General features: G+C 44.9%; 1 protein-coding gene across 1 annotated transcript; it reads left to right on the top strand.

The window, feature by feature from the left end:
* The first annotated feature begins 374 nt into the window (after nt 1–374).
* On the top strand, nt 375–12,895 carry MDH1 (malate dehydrogenase 1). Its single transcript, XM_040430132.1, has 9 exons — nt 375–517; nt 4,288–4,386; nt 4,470–4,566; nt 7,585–7,760; nt 8,682–8,804; nt 10,417–10,593; nt 11,605–11,718; nt 12,390–12,479; nt 12,577–12,895. The coding sequence occupies exons 1-9, from the start codon at nt 515–517 to the stop codon at nt 12,700–12,702; spliced, it is 1,005 nt and encodes a 334-aa protein (XP_040286066.1). The 5' UTR covers nt 375–514; the 3' UTR covers nt 12,703–12,895.
* The last annotated feature ends 4,705 nt before the right edge of the window (nt 12,896–17,600 follow it).

Below are 17,600 nucleotides of genomic sequence, written 5' to 3'. Positions count from 1 at the left end.
TGAGGTCACTGCGGGCTTTTAAAATATATATATATATATTTTTTTTTAAAAATTCATCCGTTTTTAATGATCATTCAAAACTGCAAGAAATTGGATGCAAAAATGTCCATGAAAAGCTAACACCGTGTCCGTTTTTCTTGGCCATTTTTTTCCCCACTTTCGTGTGAATGTAGCCTTATACTCCGCTTTGTGACTGACCATTCACGTTTTATAACGCGAGAATCCCCTATCGACCCCCTCCAACTATGGAAGCGGAATGATCTGTCGCGCCACGTTGAAGCATGCCGGGTAATGTAGTCCTACAGACGCGCTTTTAACCTTGAAAGAGTGAGAAGGCGGCGGGAGAAAAGACTACAGAGCCCCGTCACATCGGGAGGGGAAAAATCCAAACTAGCAGGGGGTGTGTCAGTCACGTGTGTGCGCGCGGCTGTAAGACTCCCTGGTAAAGGTGACCTGCTCTCAGTGTGACAGAAGCTGCTGAGCAAGGAACGTCTCCCTCCGCCTGTCAAGCATCATGGTGTGTATGATCCCTCCGCCCGTACTGTGACCCTGTGCCGCGTACATAAAGCTCCTGCTGCCGCCTCCATTGTATAGTACAGCCGCCTTCTTGTCCCTGGTCCTGCTAGCAATGCTGCGGTACAGGCCTGGGCTGGAGAATTGTGGCATGTTGCCAGGAGACTAACCTTGTGTGCTCCATAGCAGCTTAGTGCAGCCTTAGAGAGAATTCAGGTTTTGCAATAGATAACCTTGGCAATGAATTTTCTGCTCTTGACTTTTTGCAGTTTAGAACTTTTTTTTCTTTCTTGACCTTGTGCCTAAAGGAGTCAGATTTGTGCAGAGAGGAGTTGTGATTACCAGTGCTGCTGGTTGCTATACTGCGCGGACTTCATGGTCTAAAATTAGGTGATGAAGTCTGACAAACCAGATCTGCTGCTGCTGTGAGGATAAAGATGGCCGCTGCCCACAGCGATGTACAATATAGGGTATTAAAGCCCCTCCATGGCACCTACACTCCCATTAACTGCTACTGGATGGATGGGTGGGTGTTCTGTATGTGTCATACCCTGACGTGTCTGGTTTTAGTAGCGAATTGCATCCCTATGTACTAACAATTTATATGTTCTCCCTGTGTTTGCGTGGGTTTCCTCCGGGTACTCTGGTTTCCTGCCACACTCCAAAGACATACTGTACGGATAGGGACCTTAGATTGTGAGACCCATTGGGGACCGTGTGATGCTGATGTCTGTAAAGTTCTGCGGAATATAGTAGCGCTATATAAGTGCATAAAATAAATATATTCTTAGGACTCTGTTGTACTATTCCTCTATTCATAAACTTCCAGTAGGAATAATAAAGTACAACTGCATATAACCAGTGGGGGGAGTGGCCCCCCTTCCCCCCCCCCCCCCCCCTAGTCTGGCATTATCCAGTTAGTGCTGCCAGTGTCGGACCGTGCAGGACCCCCCCCCCCCCCCCCCCCCCAACTGGTAACGTCCAGTTGTACCTTTATTTGTAACTGTCTAGCAGGAATAATAGAGGAATGGCACAACATAGTCATAAGAATAAATGCTCCCGTATTGTATGGATGACACGGACACGTCAGGAGTGCTGGCCGGTCTGATATCAAGATGTTCCACAGAAGAAAAACATGTTTACAGCTCCGGTTGCTCTAGGCCAAAGTGCATACATAAGTCCTTCTTGACCACTCCATGGAAACATTGCGTAATCCCTTTTTTAAAGGGGTTTTCTGGGTGTTTAATATTGATTGTCTTCAGGATAGGTCATCAATTTCAGATTGGTGGGGGATCTGGACCTCTGTTCGGAGAGACCACGGCCTTCTCTCTGCTCACCAAGAACAGCGCCGTACATAGTATAGCGGCTGTGATTGGTATTGCAGCTCAGCTCTATTCACGTCTATGGGACTGAGCTGCTCTTAGGCCATGTGACCTATTAAATGTTACATCACTGGCCTAGGTTGAGGCGGCGGGGGTTCCGGGAGTCGGACCTCCACTGATCAGATGAGGATAGACTATCAATATTAGACTTCTGGGAAAACCCCCTCAGTGCTCCAGACTAAAAAAAATACCTAGTAGCCATTGGCTCCTGAACTGAAAAATTTAGGAGCCAAATTAAATTTTTAGTCGCCAAATCGAAACCGAATCTAAATTTTAGTATCGTGACAACGCTACGCCGATCGATACCAATTTTCGATAACATTTCGATACCAAAATTTTGATTGGCTTTCACCACCATAAAAAAGTATTGCTATACTCAATACCACGTGGAAAAAAAAACTGAAGTTCAGGTTTGGGTTCAAGGTAGTGTAGATGTAATTATTTTCCCTTATAACATGGTTATAAGGGAAAATAATAGCATTCTTAAAACAGAATGCATAGTACAATAGAGCTGGAGTAGTTAAATTTTTTTTTTAATTTTTTTTTATTTAACTCTCCTTAATCCACTTGTTCGCGCAGCCCGGCTTCTCTTCTATCTTCATCTGTGAGGAAAAGGACCTGTGGTGATGTCACTGTGCTCATCACATGGTCCATCACCATGGTGATGGATCATGTGATGGACCATGTGATGAGCTCAGTGACCTCACCACAGGTCATGAAGAAAGAACAGGAGACCGGCAGCTACACGATCAATTGGAGGAGGGGAGTTAATATTTTATTTTTTAGAGAGAGAGAACTTCTAAGGCTACTTTCACACCAGCATTTTTACTGGATCCGGCAGGGTTCAGCAAAAAAAAAAATTCTGTTACTGATAATACAACCGTCTGCATACGTTATGAACGGATCCGGTTGTATTATCTGTAACATAGCCAAGACGGATCCGTCATGAACTGTTTTCGAGTGTGTCAGAGAAAACGGATCCATCCCCATTGACTTGCATTGTGGGTCATGACAGATCCGTCTTGCTCTGCATCCCAGGACGGAAAGCAAACTGCAGCATGCTGTGGTTCTCTCTCCGATATGAGAATGGAACGGAATGCATTTCCATTTTGTCCCCATTAACAATGAATGGGGACAAAATTTAAGTTTATTATTATATATTTTTTTTTTAGGTATTGTGACCCTATATAACGCTAGTGTGACAGTAGCCTTAGGAGCATTGAAGATGCAATGCTCATTGCTTCTAGGTGTATGTATACTCTCTACCTGTCGAGCTGTGCAGCTGGTAGGGGTTAATAGGCAGCATACAGACAGGCCTGGGTGCCTTCACTAGGGCCTAGGCTGTCATAGTAACTGATTGGAGCCATGGGGCCTCCGATTAGATTTGCATGCATTTCAGGGGTGAAATTGGAAGCTGGCATTTTTGACAAAAAAACAGATGCCAGAAAAAAAAACTATTTTTGACACCAACCTTGCTCCTGTATTCCATATTTGTTGCCAACCTACATTCCCTGGATGCTGGGATGGTATCCAGAGCAGCATTACTAAACTTTCCAGCACCGACGCAGCAGCCTGGCTCTGGTAATACGAGAACCCTGTTATGGTGGCGGCAGAGGTGACATTCCCAATGTCTGCCGTTCTTCTAGAGACCTGTGAGGTTTTTCTCTGCAGTGACGTGAGGGGTTTAGCAGATGCTGACCAATGATGTGTCGGGAGGAGAGTCCTGCTTTACGGGACATAGACTAAGGGCTGTTTCTCACGAGCGGATGCCGTGCGTGGAATCTGCTGCCTGAAAGACGGCCAAGCCCCGCTCCGGACAGCAGAGACACGGAGCAGTAACATGATTGATAACGCTCCGTGCCTCTCTGATCTTTTTACTACAAAATCACAGTGAGATAAAGTTGTCACCATGATTTTGTAGCAAAAAAGTCAGAGAGGCAAAGAGCGTTATCAATCATGTTAAGGGTACTTTCACACTTGCGGCTGAGGAATCCGGATGCAAACTGATGACACTTGTCAGACGGATGCGGATCCGTCTGACAAATGCATTGAAATACCGGATACATCTCTCCGGTGTCATCCGGAAAAACGGATCCGGTATTAATTTTTTTTGAAATTTTAAGTCTGCGCAGACCGGAAAGCCGGATCCATTTTGCCGGAACACTTTATGCCAGATCCAGCACTAATGCACTTCAATGTAAATTGATATTGGATCCGGCACTCCGGCAAGTCATCAGTATTTTTGGATGCTAGACATATTTTTACTTCTCTAATGCCTTTTTCACATAACCTACACAAGTCAGTATTTTCGAACTCTACGCTATGGAGGAGCTGGTATATGGGAGATGTAGCATCCTGAATCTAATGCTGACTGACCTTCCTGTTCCTTCAGTCTGAACCCATCCATGTCCTCGTGACCGGAGCTGCTGGTCAGATTGCCTATTCCCTGCTGTATGGAATTGCCAAGGGCGATGTCTTCGGAAAGGACCAGGTAACGGAGCAGACCAGTCACCCTGTAATATGTGTCATTTACTATGCTCCATGTACTTAGCACTGTCCTCGGGTTTCTTGCAGTCTCTTGTACTTAAGCTTCTGGATATTACCCCCATGATGGGAGTCTTGGATGGAGTAGTCATGGAGCTGCAGGACTGCGCTCTGCCTCTGCTGAAAGGTGAGCTTCTGTCTGTCATTAGTATCCTACGGCTACAAGCACTTAGTCAGTTGACTTGTAGTGCTTCCTTCAGGTATTAAAGGGAAGTGCCCCCCCTCCCCAAAATATATAAACTTTTTAGATTGCTGTGAAGGAAGACGCTCCTTGTGGATTCCCTTTCATTCTGTCTGTCTCCTCTCTGTCCAGCAGTGTGTCGACACAAACATGAGACTGCTGCTGCTGCATTCTGAATAGTTGTACGATTTTATTTTTATTTGAACATAACTTTCCTTTTCAGCTGAGCGAGTGTTGCTTTCCGGACTCGCAGCGGGAGTATAAGACTGGTCCTGACCTGAACTCCCAGCACTGATCACATAGCATTATAGTGATTAATGATGCTATGTAACCCTTACAGTTCTGTAATGGATTGTATAACACTGACCTAATGCTGTTGGAGTTATACAATCCATTCCAGACCTCTAAGGCCCCTTTCACACGAGCGAGTTTTCTGCGCGGGTGCAATGCGTGATGTGAACACATAGCACCCGCACTGATTCCTGACCCGTTCATTTCAATGGGTCTGTGTACATGAGGTTTTTTCTTTTCTTTTTATGCATCAGTTCTGCGTTGCGTGAAAAATGCAGCATGTTCTATATTCTGCGTTTTTCACGCAGCCCTGTCCCCATAGAAGTGAATGGGTCTTTAGTGGCGGACACATTGCATCCGCAAGCAAGTGCGAATACAATGCGTTTTTCACTGATGGCTGCTAAACACATCTGGACCTAATCTGTCACGCTCGTGTGAAAGAGGCCTAAGGGTTACATAGCATCATAAATCAATATAATGCTATGTGACCCCGGTCAGTGCTGGGATGTCAGGACGGGTGCTCTCCCTAACATGCGCTGCGAGTCTGATACTAGGGACTCGCTTGTGTGAAAGTGGCCTAATTGTGACTTGTGCTCTAGTTTTTAAAGAATTCTACATCTTGGCGTACCTGTACTTTTAAAAATTAGCCTGAGTTTCTGTCTCCTCGTTTTAGCAACTGGTGAAGTTCTCCCACCAATCCAATGGATCCGCAAAAAAATATAAACCAGAAGTTACTCTGTGTGCATTGCATTTTCATAGGTCTGAATTTCCGTTCCACAAAAAGATAGAACATGTCCTATTGTCTGCATTACGGACAAGGATAGGACTGTTCTATGAAGGGAAAGCTGTTCCGTTCCGCAAAATACGGAATGCAAATGGATGTCATCCGTAGTTTTTTGCAGACCGCAAAATGCATACGGTCGTGTGCATGAGCCCTAACCCCTTATTTAAAGTTCATAGTAAACCGTGGATGATCGTCCTTTTTATCTGTAAAGCAAAGGTTAATTGTGCAGACTGGATTGCACAACATGTTTTGTAAAGTGCTTTTTACAATGCATCTGTAATTCATCCTTTCGGCACATACAATGTGGTAAGTTTTTTTTTTTTTTTTTTTTTTTTTTTTTTTTTTCCCCCCAAAAGTTTTATTGAATAAATGCAATGAAAGTGTATATACAGTACAGACCAAAAGTTTGGACACACCTTCTCATTCAAAGAGTTTTCTTTATTTTCATGACTATGAAGGCATCAAAACTATGAATTAACACATGTGGAATTATATACATAACAAACAAGTGTGAAACAACTGAAAATATGTCATATTCTAGGTTCTTCAAAGTAGCCACCTTTTGCTTTGATTACTGCTTTGCACACTCTTGGTATTCTCTTGATGAGCTTCAAGAGGTAGTCCCCTGAAATGGTCTTCCAACAGTCTTGAAGGAGTTCCCAGAGATGCTTAGCACTTGTTGGCCCTTTTGCCGTCACTCTGCGGTCCAGCTCACCCCAAACCATCTCGATTGGGTTCAGGTCCGGTGACTGTGGAGGCCAGGTCATCTGGCGCAGCACCCCATCACTCTCCTTCATGGTCAAATAGCCCTTAATTTCAAAGTTTTCCCAATTTTTTGACTGACTGACCTTCATTTCTTAAAGTAATGATGGCCACTCGTTTTTCTTTACTTAGCAGCTTTTTTCTTGCCATAATACAAATTCTCACAGTCTATTCAGTAGGACTATCAGCTGTGCATCCACCTGACTTCTCCTCAACGCAACTGATGGTCCCAACCCCATTTATAAGGCAAGAAATCCCACTTATTAAACCTGACAGGGCACACCTATGAAGTGAAAACCATTTCAGGGGACTACCTCTTGAAGCTCATCAAGAGAATGCCAAGAGTGTGCAAAGCAGTAATCAAAGCAAAAGGTGGCTACTTTGAAGAACCTAGAATATGACATATTTTCAGTTGTTTCAGACTTGTTTGTTATGTATATAATTCCACATGTGTTAATTCATAGTTTTGATGCCTTCATAGTCATGAAAATAAAGAAAACTCTTTGAATGAGAAGGTGTCCAAACTTTTGGTCTGTACTGTATATATTATCACTCCTAACTTAGGCCTCGTTCACATCTCCGTTTGTGAATCCGGCACAGAGCAGCCTGCTGGATCTCCACTGACTGTAATGGGGTCTGGGGTGGTCCGACTGATTTCCAGCAAAAATGCCAGGTTTCAGCCGGGCATAAACTGCTGTGTGCAACAGTTTTCTAACAGCCGACACTGTGCAAGCCTCCGCTGCCTCCTGATAAGAGCCGCGTTGTTTCTTCTGTCTTCATTTTTAAAGGCCGCACAGTTTTGTGGATTAACCATGTGGTCATTATCGGTAAAGACGGGTGAAATAATGCATGAAGGATGCAGTATATGGCAGCACCCTCACCGTGCGGTTATTCTTCTAGGCTGGATTAACACACAAAGTTGTGTTACTGAAAGTTAACTGCATTAAAATCTTTTCTTACTTACGGTCGTACGTTAGACCAAATACTTGTACCATATTACATGGAAAAAGTAATTTGCCCCCCCAATCTGCAGTTGATAATTATGTAATATACTTTTGTATTAATATATTTATAAAGCACCATTTTTACACAATTCCATTTAGCAATTTTTATTGTGTTATCTGCAGAGGTCATTGCTACAGACAAGGAAGAAGTCGCCTTTAAGGACCTGGATGTTGCCATTCTGGTGGGCTCCATGCCAAGGAGAGAGGGCATGGAAAGGAAGGACTTGTTGAAGGCCAATGTAAACATCTTTAAGTCGCAGGGTGCTGCTTTGGATAAATATGCGAAGAAGACGGTTAAGGTGACTTGGTTAATGCTATAAATAGTGATTTTGATTTTCCAGCATATGTCGGGCAGGTGAAAGTTGGGGTAGGTTTTTTTTTTTCTGCTACAAAACCACAGTAAAACTTTTTTTTTTTTTTTTTTTTTATTGTACATGCATATTTAGGCTTAAGTTTTTATTTTTTTTAGCTCTGCATGAGGGCTTGTTCAGGGCCTCTGTTGCAAATTCCATGAAAAACGGCAGAGAGAAATCCTGCAGACACGTATTTATTTTCTCTCCACTAATAAAGTGGATTCCCAAACTGACCCGATTTATAGCCAGTAGGATCTGTTTGGGTCCATTATATGACAAATCTGGCACTTCGGTTATTTTCATTGTTCTGCTCCTCTAACTGAGCAAAAGAGAAGGAATGGAAATAAAGCGGTGTGAGCCTGCAGTTAAAAATGAAAAAAATATCACAATTGAAAAAACACAACTATCAAAAAAAAAAGTAGGAGTCATGTGTTTAATAATAACTATGCACTTTTAGCTCCTAGAGTTGGCATTTTTTCCTGACTGTGAACCCAGTCTTAGGTTGCGTTCACACGACCTTATTTATTTTACAGTTCGCAAAATGCGGGTGTGGTCCATGTGGCTTCCGCATTTTTTTATTTATTTTTTGCAGACCTATTGACTTCATTGGGTCAGTGATCTGCATTTTGCTGCAAAATATAGAACATATTCTGTGTTTTGCGGAATAGACAGACAAATTGGACGGTGAGAACTATCCTTCAGTGAGCAGGGTCTACAAACCTTACCAGAAATCTTTATTTGTTTAAAGCATGGCCAGCCTCATTATGTGAACATAGATGATGGGGTAATGTACAGTGAATGCATGCATTGCTAACTCGGGGTGTTTTTTTTTTTTTTTCCCCCCCCCCCCCCCCCCCCCCCCCCTAGGTGATTGTTGTGGGAAACCCTGCAAACACCAACTGCCTGACTGCACTGAAGTCTGCCCCATCCATCCCCAAAGAGAACTTCAGCTGTCTCACCCGTTTGGACCATAACAGAGCAAAAGCTCAGGTACCGTGACCTGCACCTCTCAATACTTTATATAGGTAGTAAAAAAGAAAGCTTAGGAAACTGCTTTAATGTGTTTAGTCTGTGATTGCCGTAAGTTTAGTCGGTCACAAGGGCCAATAATTTGGATTTTTGCATCCACTTACTATGATCCTGTTTAATCAGTATTTGCAACAAGGGGGCATCTAGAGGAAAGAGGGTTTCTCCACAGACCTTTCAGGCCTGAGCACTTACAGGAGCAGAAGCTGGAAACTAAAACTTCATGTTCACATTGCTCCTGATGACAAAAGTTCCACAAAAGGGATTTTTGTACTCCTCTCCCTAGCCAGTGCTGTCGGCAGTTTAACACTGGCGCTCTTTCCCTCCTTATTACACTTTTCACGCTTTCATTATCACACATTATCAAATCCTCCCTACCAGCCTTCTCTTTCTTTAAGGCTTTCATACGTGTGTTTTTTGCCTTATCAATCAGGGATCAGCAAAAACACTTCCGTCGAGATAATGCAACCGACTGCAGCTGTTATGAATGCATCCGGTTCTATTATCTTTAAAATGGTAATGACAGATCCAGCATTAATACCATTGTAAGTCAATGGGGGGGACAGATCCGTTTTCTATTGTGTCCAAGAAAACACATCCCGCACCATTGACTTGCATTGTGTGTCATGCCGGATCGGTTTTACTCCGCATCCCATGATGGACAGGAAACCGCTGCTTGCAGCAGTTTTTCTGTCCAGTATGGGAACGCAACCAAACGGAATGGAATGCATTCTGGTGCACTCCATTCCGTTCAGTTTTGTCCCCATTAACAATGAATAGGGACAAAACAGAAGCGTTTTCCTCCGGTATTGAGATCTCAATACTGAAAAAGTATTCAGATGTGCAAGTAGCCCAAGACTGGCAAGGTAAAAATTCCCCCTCCCCCTTTTTTTTATTTTGTTTGAGCATTTAAAGCAAAACCAATTTTTAACAAGCTGTAGTCGGCTCAAGAAAAAGTAACTTGAGCCCTTCGGGAGTGCAACTAATGGACAGAATGAGCTATTCACCTCTAATCTCCTTGTAACTTCATTTAGAAAAAAAACTTCAATATCGATTCATTTTTATTACAGTTCCAGAGATTATGTAAGACTCGCACCTCTGCCTATGTTTAGTGCTCTTTGCTCCATTTCTTAATGTTAAGAATAAATGAGGGGGACTAATCCAATCTATGAATTGGATACAACAGATTTTTAACCTCTATCAAAAGATCCCTTTCCCAAATCTGACCTCTGAATTGTCTTGTCACAATTACAAGCGCAGTCTACTGATCTGTTTCTTCCTACATTTAGCTCCCGCAGTGCTTTGAAATCATTGCTGCTATAATAAAAAAAAAATATGCAGTTTTATGCATTGCATGTTCTAGCTAATGATAAATAGTGCAGGTAATTCTCTTACCGGGAACTTTGTTGCAGAATTATCTGCGCTGGTCCGCTGTTGCGGGCCAGGATAGCAGAGTAGTGGTGATTCGATAGAAATTAATAGGATCACTTGGCAAGGTGCAAAAAATCCAGAACTGCTTTTGTGGTATAAAGATATCTTTTAACAGGCTTCCCCCCCCCCCCCCCCCCCCCCCCAGATTGCTCTTCGTCTGAATGTGACATCCGAGGCTGTTAAGAACGTGATTATTTGGGGGAATCACTCCTCCACTCAGTATCCTGATGTTAGTCACGCTTCAGTGAAGCTGCAGGGAAAGGATGTTCCGGTCTCTGAAGCTGTGAAAGATGACAGCTGGCTAAAAGGAAAATTTATTTCGGTAAGAAATATAAGTATTCATGAAATGTGCCTGCTAAATTGTGATCATGTAACTAAACTAACCCTGGTTAGGGGATGGTACAATTTACTCTGCCTAATGTACTGTTATTGACTACATTAAATTTCTGTGAAACTCTTAGAAATACACATTGGATCCCAAGGGAACCCTATAACTTGTAGTATTGCCTCCCTGGAGAGCTATTAGGAGCATTACTACATGAGTAAAGACTGCTCCTGCAGAGTTAGAATTGCTAAGTCTTAGGGCTCATTCAGACATTAACTGCGGATCCGCAAAACACTGATACCAGCCCGTGTGCATTCCGGAATTTGTGGACTGCACATGACCGGCACTATGATAGATAATGCCTATTCTTGTCCGCAATTGCAGACAAGAATGGGACATACTGTGTCTTTTTGCGGGGTCGCGGAATGGAACTACGGATGCGGACAGCAGACTGTGCTGTCCGCATCTTTTGCGACCCCATTGAAATGAATTGGTCGGCTGTGTATAATTGACTTTTTCTCGGCCTCCCATTCTCCTTCTCTTTGGCCACAGAACTGGAATACATTGAGAGGTCTTGCCTTGGCGTCCTCTTCATTAAGTTCATGCAGCTCAGAAGTCCTGGTAATATATTACAGTGCTGGTCTACAGGAGCCCAATGGAGGATCGGGGGGTTGAGGAGATGGGGGCACATTTAGCAGCAGCAGTAGTACTATTCATGTAGTACTGCTCATAATGGCACTCCTGAGAGCGGACACCCTGCTTTAACTGCTGGGATCAAAGAACTCTGATCCTGTCCTTTTAACCCCTTAGATTCTATAGTCAATGACAACTGCGCATACATAGTAGTACAACTATCAGGTTCATGTATATTCAATAAAGCCCTCATACAGCTCCACAAAAAAAAATGGCTATGGCTCTTAGAATACAGTGACACAAACCAGGTGTTTAATGTGTAAAAGTAGTAAAATATAAAGAAATTACATGACTTTCTCTGTAATGTTCTTGTAGACTGTCCAGCAACGTGGTGCAGCCGTTATTGCGGCGAGAAAGCTATCCAGCGCTATGTCTGCTGCCAAAGCCATCTGTGATCATGTGCACGACCTCTGGTTTGGAACCCCGGAGGTAAGTGATGGAAAACTTGTTTGATTTATGGTGAAGACTGATATCTACGTGGTTCTAGATGCCTTAAGAACAATGCCATATTTAGACTCTCCGAGCAAGCAGGCAATTATCGGGAAGGAACCCTTCCTTCCCAATAACTGCCTGCTCGTCGGTGGAGGAAAGGAGCTGCATTTACATGCAGCAATCACCTCCACTGTATGGACGAGCGATGGCTACTGCGATCGGTCGTCCTCTTACAGATTTATTGTTTCTTGGAAGCAAATTGCTGTTCACACTGCACGATCTGCTGCCCAGAAATTGTTTTATGTGATGCGTGAAAGATCCTTTCACCCGATGAATGAGCATCTGGCGACTGGCAGCACATTTCCACAGGCAGATTATAGAGTGTACGTTTGTTCCTGATAATCTGCCCAACAATTTTGTGGTGTAAATCTGACAATGACTTTAATGGAGGTTACAGACCAATATATATATTTTTTTAATTTCATTTACACATGACTGTGGACACATAAGGAAACCTATGGGCTGGTATAAGAACACTGTAGTGCGCAGGCCTCCATACAAGTACCATGCTGCCCTTTTCAGGATCTGCATCTCCTATTTGAATTCCCCTTGAAACAGTTGGATTCCATGCTGAGTGTATTCCTTGTTAATTTGTCTTTCTATATTAGGGAGAACACGTATCCATGGGCGTGACCTCTGATGGCAATAGTTATGGAGTACCGAACGATCTTCTTTATTCATTCCCTGTTACTATCAAGGTACCGTTATGTTACATAATTGGTGTTTTGTAAAGTCCTGCCACTTATTTCTCTGATGCTAAGATTTTTTTTAAATAAATATTTTGCTCTTGAACAGGACAAGACCTGGAAAATAGTCGAGGGCCTCAACATTGATGACTTCTCCTGTGAAAAGATGACTGTAACAGCCAAAGAACTTCAAGAAGAGAAGGATACAGCCTTTGAGTTTCTCTCCCTTGCATGACTAGAAACAGAACCAAATGCGCACTCAAGTCCTGAAAACATGAAAAGTTGTCTTTAGTTTTAGCATTAAGCGCTTATTTATGTCTACATCAGTTAGTCATTGAGAGTAACACCTGAATTAGTTTTGTATGTGTGACTAGTTAAAGCCATTCCTAGTAATAGTGAATAAACAAAGCCCTGTTGGGTTAATATGGTTTCCTGCCATTTGATTTTCTTTCACCCTTAAAGAGGACCTTTCACCGATTCTTACACTATGATCTAACTATACAGATATGTAGAGCGGCGCCCGGGGATCTCACTGCACTTACTATTATCCCCGGGCGCCGCTCCGTTCTCCCGCTATGCCCTCCGGTATCTCCGCTCACTAAGTTATAGTAGGCGGAGATACCAGTCCCTAAGTTATGGTAGGCGGAGTCTGCCCTAGCGCTGGCCAATCGCAGCGCACAGCTCACAGCCTGGGAGGTTATTTTCTCCCAGGCTGTGAGCTCTGCAATGCGATTGGCCAGCGCTAGGGCAGACTCCGCCTACCATAACTTAGGGAACGGAGATACCGGAGGACATAGCAGGAGAACGGAGCGGCGCCCGGGGATAATAGTAAGTGCAGTGAGATCCCCGGGCGCCGCTCCACATGTATGTATACTTAGTTCATAGGGTAAGAATCGGTGAAAGGTCCTCTTTAAGCATTAGTACAGTAAGGAAAAAAATCTTTTTCTCTCAGCAGTGACATACTGTGAATGGAGGCAGCCCACAAGACTGCTGAGGTGTTCCCCATACTTAGCTGATTTCACTGAATATCTTGAAGCTGCCACTAGAGGGAGCCCATTGCATGGAGATTTAGGATGCGGATTTTGTTGCAGAAATCTCCAACTTAAAATCGGTTCCTTCCGGATAAATGGTGCTTGCAGAAATCCATGTGTTTGCTGCCCTATTCAACTGAATGGAACAGATTTTTCATTTTAAATATTTTTATTTTTTTATTTCTGCAACAAATCCATAGTGTGTGTGAAGGCACTCTTATAAAGCTCCCACTGGGCTCCCCCTAGTGATGGCAGCAGGCAGCCAGGGCGTTATCATTTACAATGTGATATGGAGCTCACTGGGGAGACTAATCAGTGTATTTATATAGGCTTTATGGCCAATATACATACTGCCTTTGAGTCCTGTGTACGCCCCTGCTTTCCACCATCACCACTCCTGGTTAAATGCTCTTTTACTTGATCAGTTAAACAGAAGCTCATTTTCCATCACGTAACCTGACAACATGGAAATGCAACCAACTTCTTAAGAGCCTTTTGGTTTCTTGTAGCCCTCTTCTCTAAACTTGTTACTTACTTTGGAAGTTTGCATATCTCCAGGAATTCCGGATTCACATATAACAGTAGGGTGCTGTGTACCAAACCTGCCCACGTTTTACTGCTGCGGTTTCACAATTAGGCCTCTTTCACACTGGCGTGTGCGGGCCGCAATGCACGAGAACAGTCCGTGGGGCAGCCGCAGCGGATAGCGGACCCATTCACTTGAATGGGTCCGCTATTCGGCCATTGCGCAAAAAGATACATGTCCTATCTTTTTGCGGAACGGAAGTACAGGACGAAACCCCACGGAAGCACTCCGTAGTAGATCCGTCCGTGGTTCCATTCCACATCTCCGAATTTGCAGACCCATTCAAGTGAATGGGTCCGCATCCATGATGCGGAATGCCCACGGAACGGCGCCCGTGTATTGCGGCCTGCATTTTGTGGGCCGCAATACAGCAACGGGCCACACACACCAGTGTGAAAGAGGCCTTAATTGACCTGTCGGTTTTTACAGATGCAATGCAATCTTTAATGTTTCATCAGTAACAAACCATATGTCCAGTAACACCGTGGCTACTTGCGGTATAACATGTGCAGTCTGTACTACCTCTACATGTGATGCCAGTCTAAGTAGCCCTAAAAACATGTATGAAAGTTCAAATACATGGCTCTGTTCCTAAAGTAACTGGACTTTCCAGGACGTCCTCCATGACAGCACCCATGGAGGATGTCCTTACTGGTTTCTGTTGGGACAGGAAGAGAGACGGTTTAAAGGGCCCCTCCCCACCCCCTTGCTCCAGTGTTCTTCCTGTCCCAACAGGGATAGGAGGGGTTAGACAGCTCTCTCCTAGCAAGTTAGGTAGGGAATGGGGCGAGTCTGGTCGGGGGGTACTTACCTCTCCTCTTCAGACTCCGGCAGGCCCCCGAACCAGCACCACTCTGGGAAGCGGTCCCCTGGTTAAGTCCCCGATTCTCTCTCTGGCCGGCCGCATGAATCAGGGACGCTGTTGCCGCTTCTCCCCATCGGAGCTCTGGGCTCGGCTACGGCTCCTGCGCTCCTCTGACGTCAGATTCCTGGCCGCGTCACGTGACCGGAAGTGTATGGCGACGCGCATCAACATGCTGGAGACACGCCGATCTGGTGGTCTCGCATATCCTGGGGGTTGACTCTTCCCTGGAATGAGTCCCCCTGGGAAAGAGCAAGTGGGGCGGGGCCAGGCGGCGACGGGCGGACCGGTAAGTCAGCTGTATCTTATTTAAGACGCCAGATGGCAGCCTGATAGGGTGCATCATGGAGGTCCAGGCGTCCAGCAAGCTTGAAACTTGTTCAGACTCCCCTGTCCAGGCCCCTGTAAGTAGTTACCTTGCGTACTTTGAACAGGGATAAGTTTTTTGGCTCAGCAGTTCCCTAATTGGCCTTATCCTCCCTTTCTCTTAGACTGCTAAGGAACCAGGGCACAGGCCTCAGGGGGACTCTAAAAAGAAGGGCAGGAAATGCCCGACCTGCCAAATAAAGCTGCTAGAGTCATATAAAAAACAGCTATGCCCAGAATGTATTTCCAAAATTATGAAAGACGAACGGGCATCCCTTCTTTCAGATTTAAGGGATATTGTAAGAGAGGAGGTGCAGGCGGCAACCTCTAGCCAGACACCCCCTCCTCCATTCCCCCCCCCCCTCCAAAAAAGCCAGGATCCAGTCAGGCTCTGACTCTGAGGAAGAGGGGTTATGTGTCTCAGACAACGACGACATAGAGTCCCTCTATCAGAATGAGCAGAGGAGATACTTCTTTTCGTCCGAGGACTTAGATTCCCTGCTCACCGCCATTAGACAGACCATGGCTATTGAGGAGGAGGAACAGACTCGCTCGGTTGAAGACGAGATGTTCGGGGGTCTTAAAGTCAGGTCTTCCCAGTAAATTAAAATCTTAAAGGTCTCATCACAGAGGAATGGGCTGACGGCGAAAGGAAGCTCTTCATTCCCAGGGATTTTAAAAATCGACTGCGTTTTGACCCAAAGGACACTAACCTCTGGGACGAGGTTCCCAAAGTAGATATCCAGGTGGCCAAGGTCGTGAAAAAAACCTCAATACCCTTTGAGGATTCGTCACAGTTGAGGGACCCCATGGATAGGAAGTTGGACGGCCTGTTGAAAAAATCCTGGGAGTCAGGGGCGACCGCAATTAATACCAACATTGTAGCCACTTCGGTTTCCAGAGCCTTAATCTTATGGATTAATCAACTGGAGAATCACCTCAGGGCAAGAACATCCAGGGAAGAAATCCTAGAGTCCCTACCGCTTCTAAAAATGGCCTCTAGTTTCCTGGCGGATGCCTCAGCGGAGACCATTAGATTCGCAGCCAAGTCCCAGTCTCAGACTAACGCTGGCTCAAGTCCTGGTCTGGGGACGTAGCGTCAAAGAACCGACTCTGCTCCATTCCGTTCTCTGGCTTTTTTATGTTCGGCCCAGTTTTGGACTCTATCCTCAAGAATGCGGCAGATAACAAAAAAGGGTTCCCTGAAGAGAAGCCTAAAAAGCCCCAGCCCTTTCGTAGACCCTCGGGCCAAAATCAGGCCAGGGCCTATAGAGCTACCCCAAGGGTAGAGGTAGGGGTTTCCTCTTCAACCCCAACACAGGGAAACCATGACGCCAGACCAGTGGGAGGGAGACTTCGTCAATTTTGGGAAAGATGGAAGAGAGTTACTTGCAATCAATGGATCCTGGACTCCATCAAGGACGGCTTCAGGATAGATTTCAGAACTCCTCCTCCTCCTCAAACGTTCCAGGTGACCTATTTCGAATCTCCTCTCCTTCAACAGCAACTACGGTCACCTATTCAAAGCCTTCTGGTTCTGGGAGCTATCACCCAGGTTCCTCCTCCCCAGCAGTTCACAGGCCACTACTCGAGACTTTTCTTTGTGAAGAAGCCAGACGGGTCGGTGAGGACAATCATCAATTTAAAATTTTTGAACAGGTGGGTGACGTACTACAGGTTCAAGATGGAGTCAATAAAATCCTCCACTCCTCTGATCCCTCCAGGTGCTCATCTTTGCACACTGGACCTCAAGGATGCGTACTACCACATCCCCATACATCTTCAACACCAACAGTATTTAAGGTTTGCGGTCAAGTACAGAGAGGAGACCTTTCACTACCAGTTTCAGTGCCTGCCGTTCGGGATCTCATCTGCCCCCCGTCTATTCACAAAAGTAGTATCCGAAATGATGGCCTACCTTCGTCAGAATTCAATTACAATTGTGCCCTACCTGGACGACTTCTTGCTGATCGCAGACTCGGTTCAAAAATTACTGGGGGACATCCATCAGACCTTAGCCCTAAGGACTTGGGGTGGATCGTGAACTACCCAAAATCGGACCTGGTACCAGACACGAGGAAGGAATTCCTGGGCACTCTCTTAGATACAAGAATACAACACTCCTTTCTGCCAGAGAGAAAACAGATCAATCTAAGACAAAAGATAGTGCTGTTCAAAAAGAAGCGAACCCACTCAATCAGAGAAGCCATGCAGATCCTGGGACTGATGACCTCCTGCATCTCAATAGTACCCTGGGCCCAATTCCACTCCAGGACCCTCCAGATGGC

Source organism: Bufo bufo, chromosome 4 (genome assembly GCF_905171765.1).
Source record: "Bufo bufo chromosome 4, aBufBuf1.1, whole genome shotgun sequence".
Lineage (NCBI taxonomy): Eukaryota > Metazoa > Chordata > Amphibia > Anura > Bufonidae > Bufo > Bufo bufo.
Note: the sequence above shows the minus strand (reverse complement) of the source record. Positions and strands in the feature narration are given on the sequence as shown.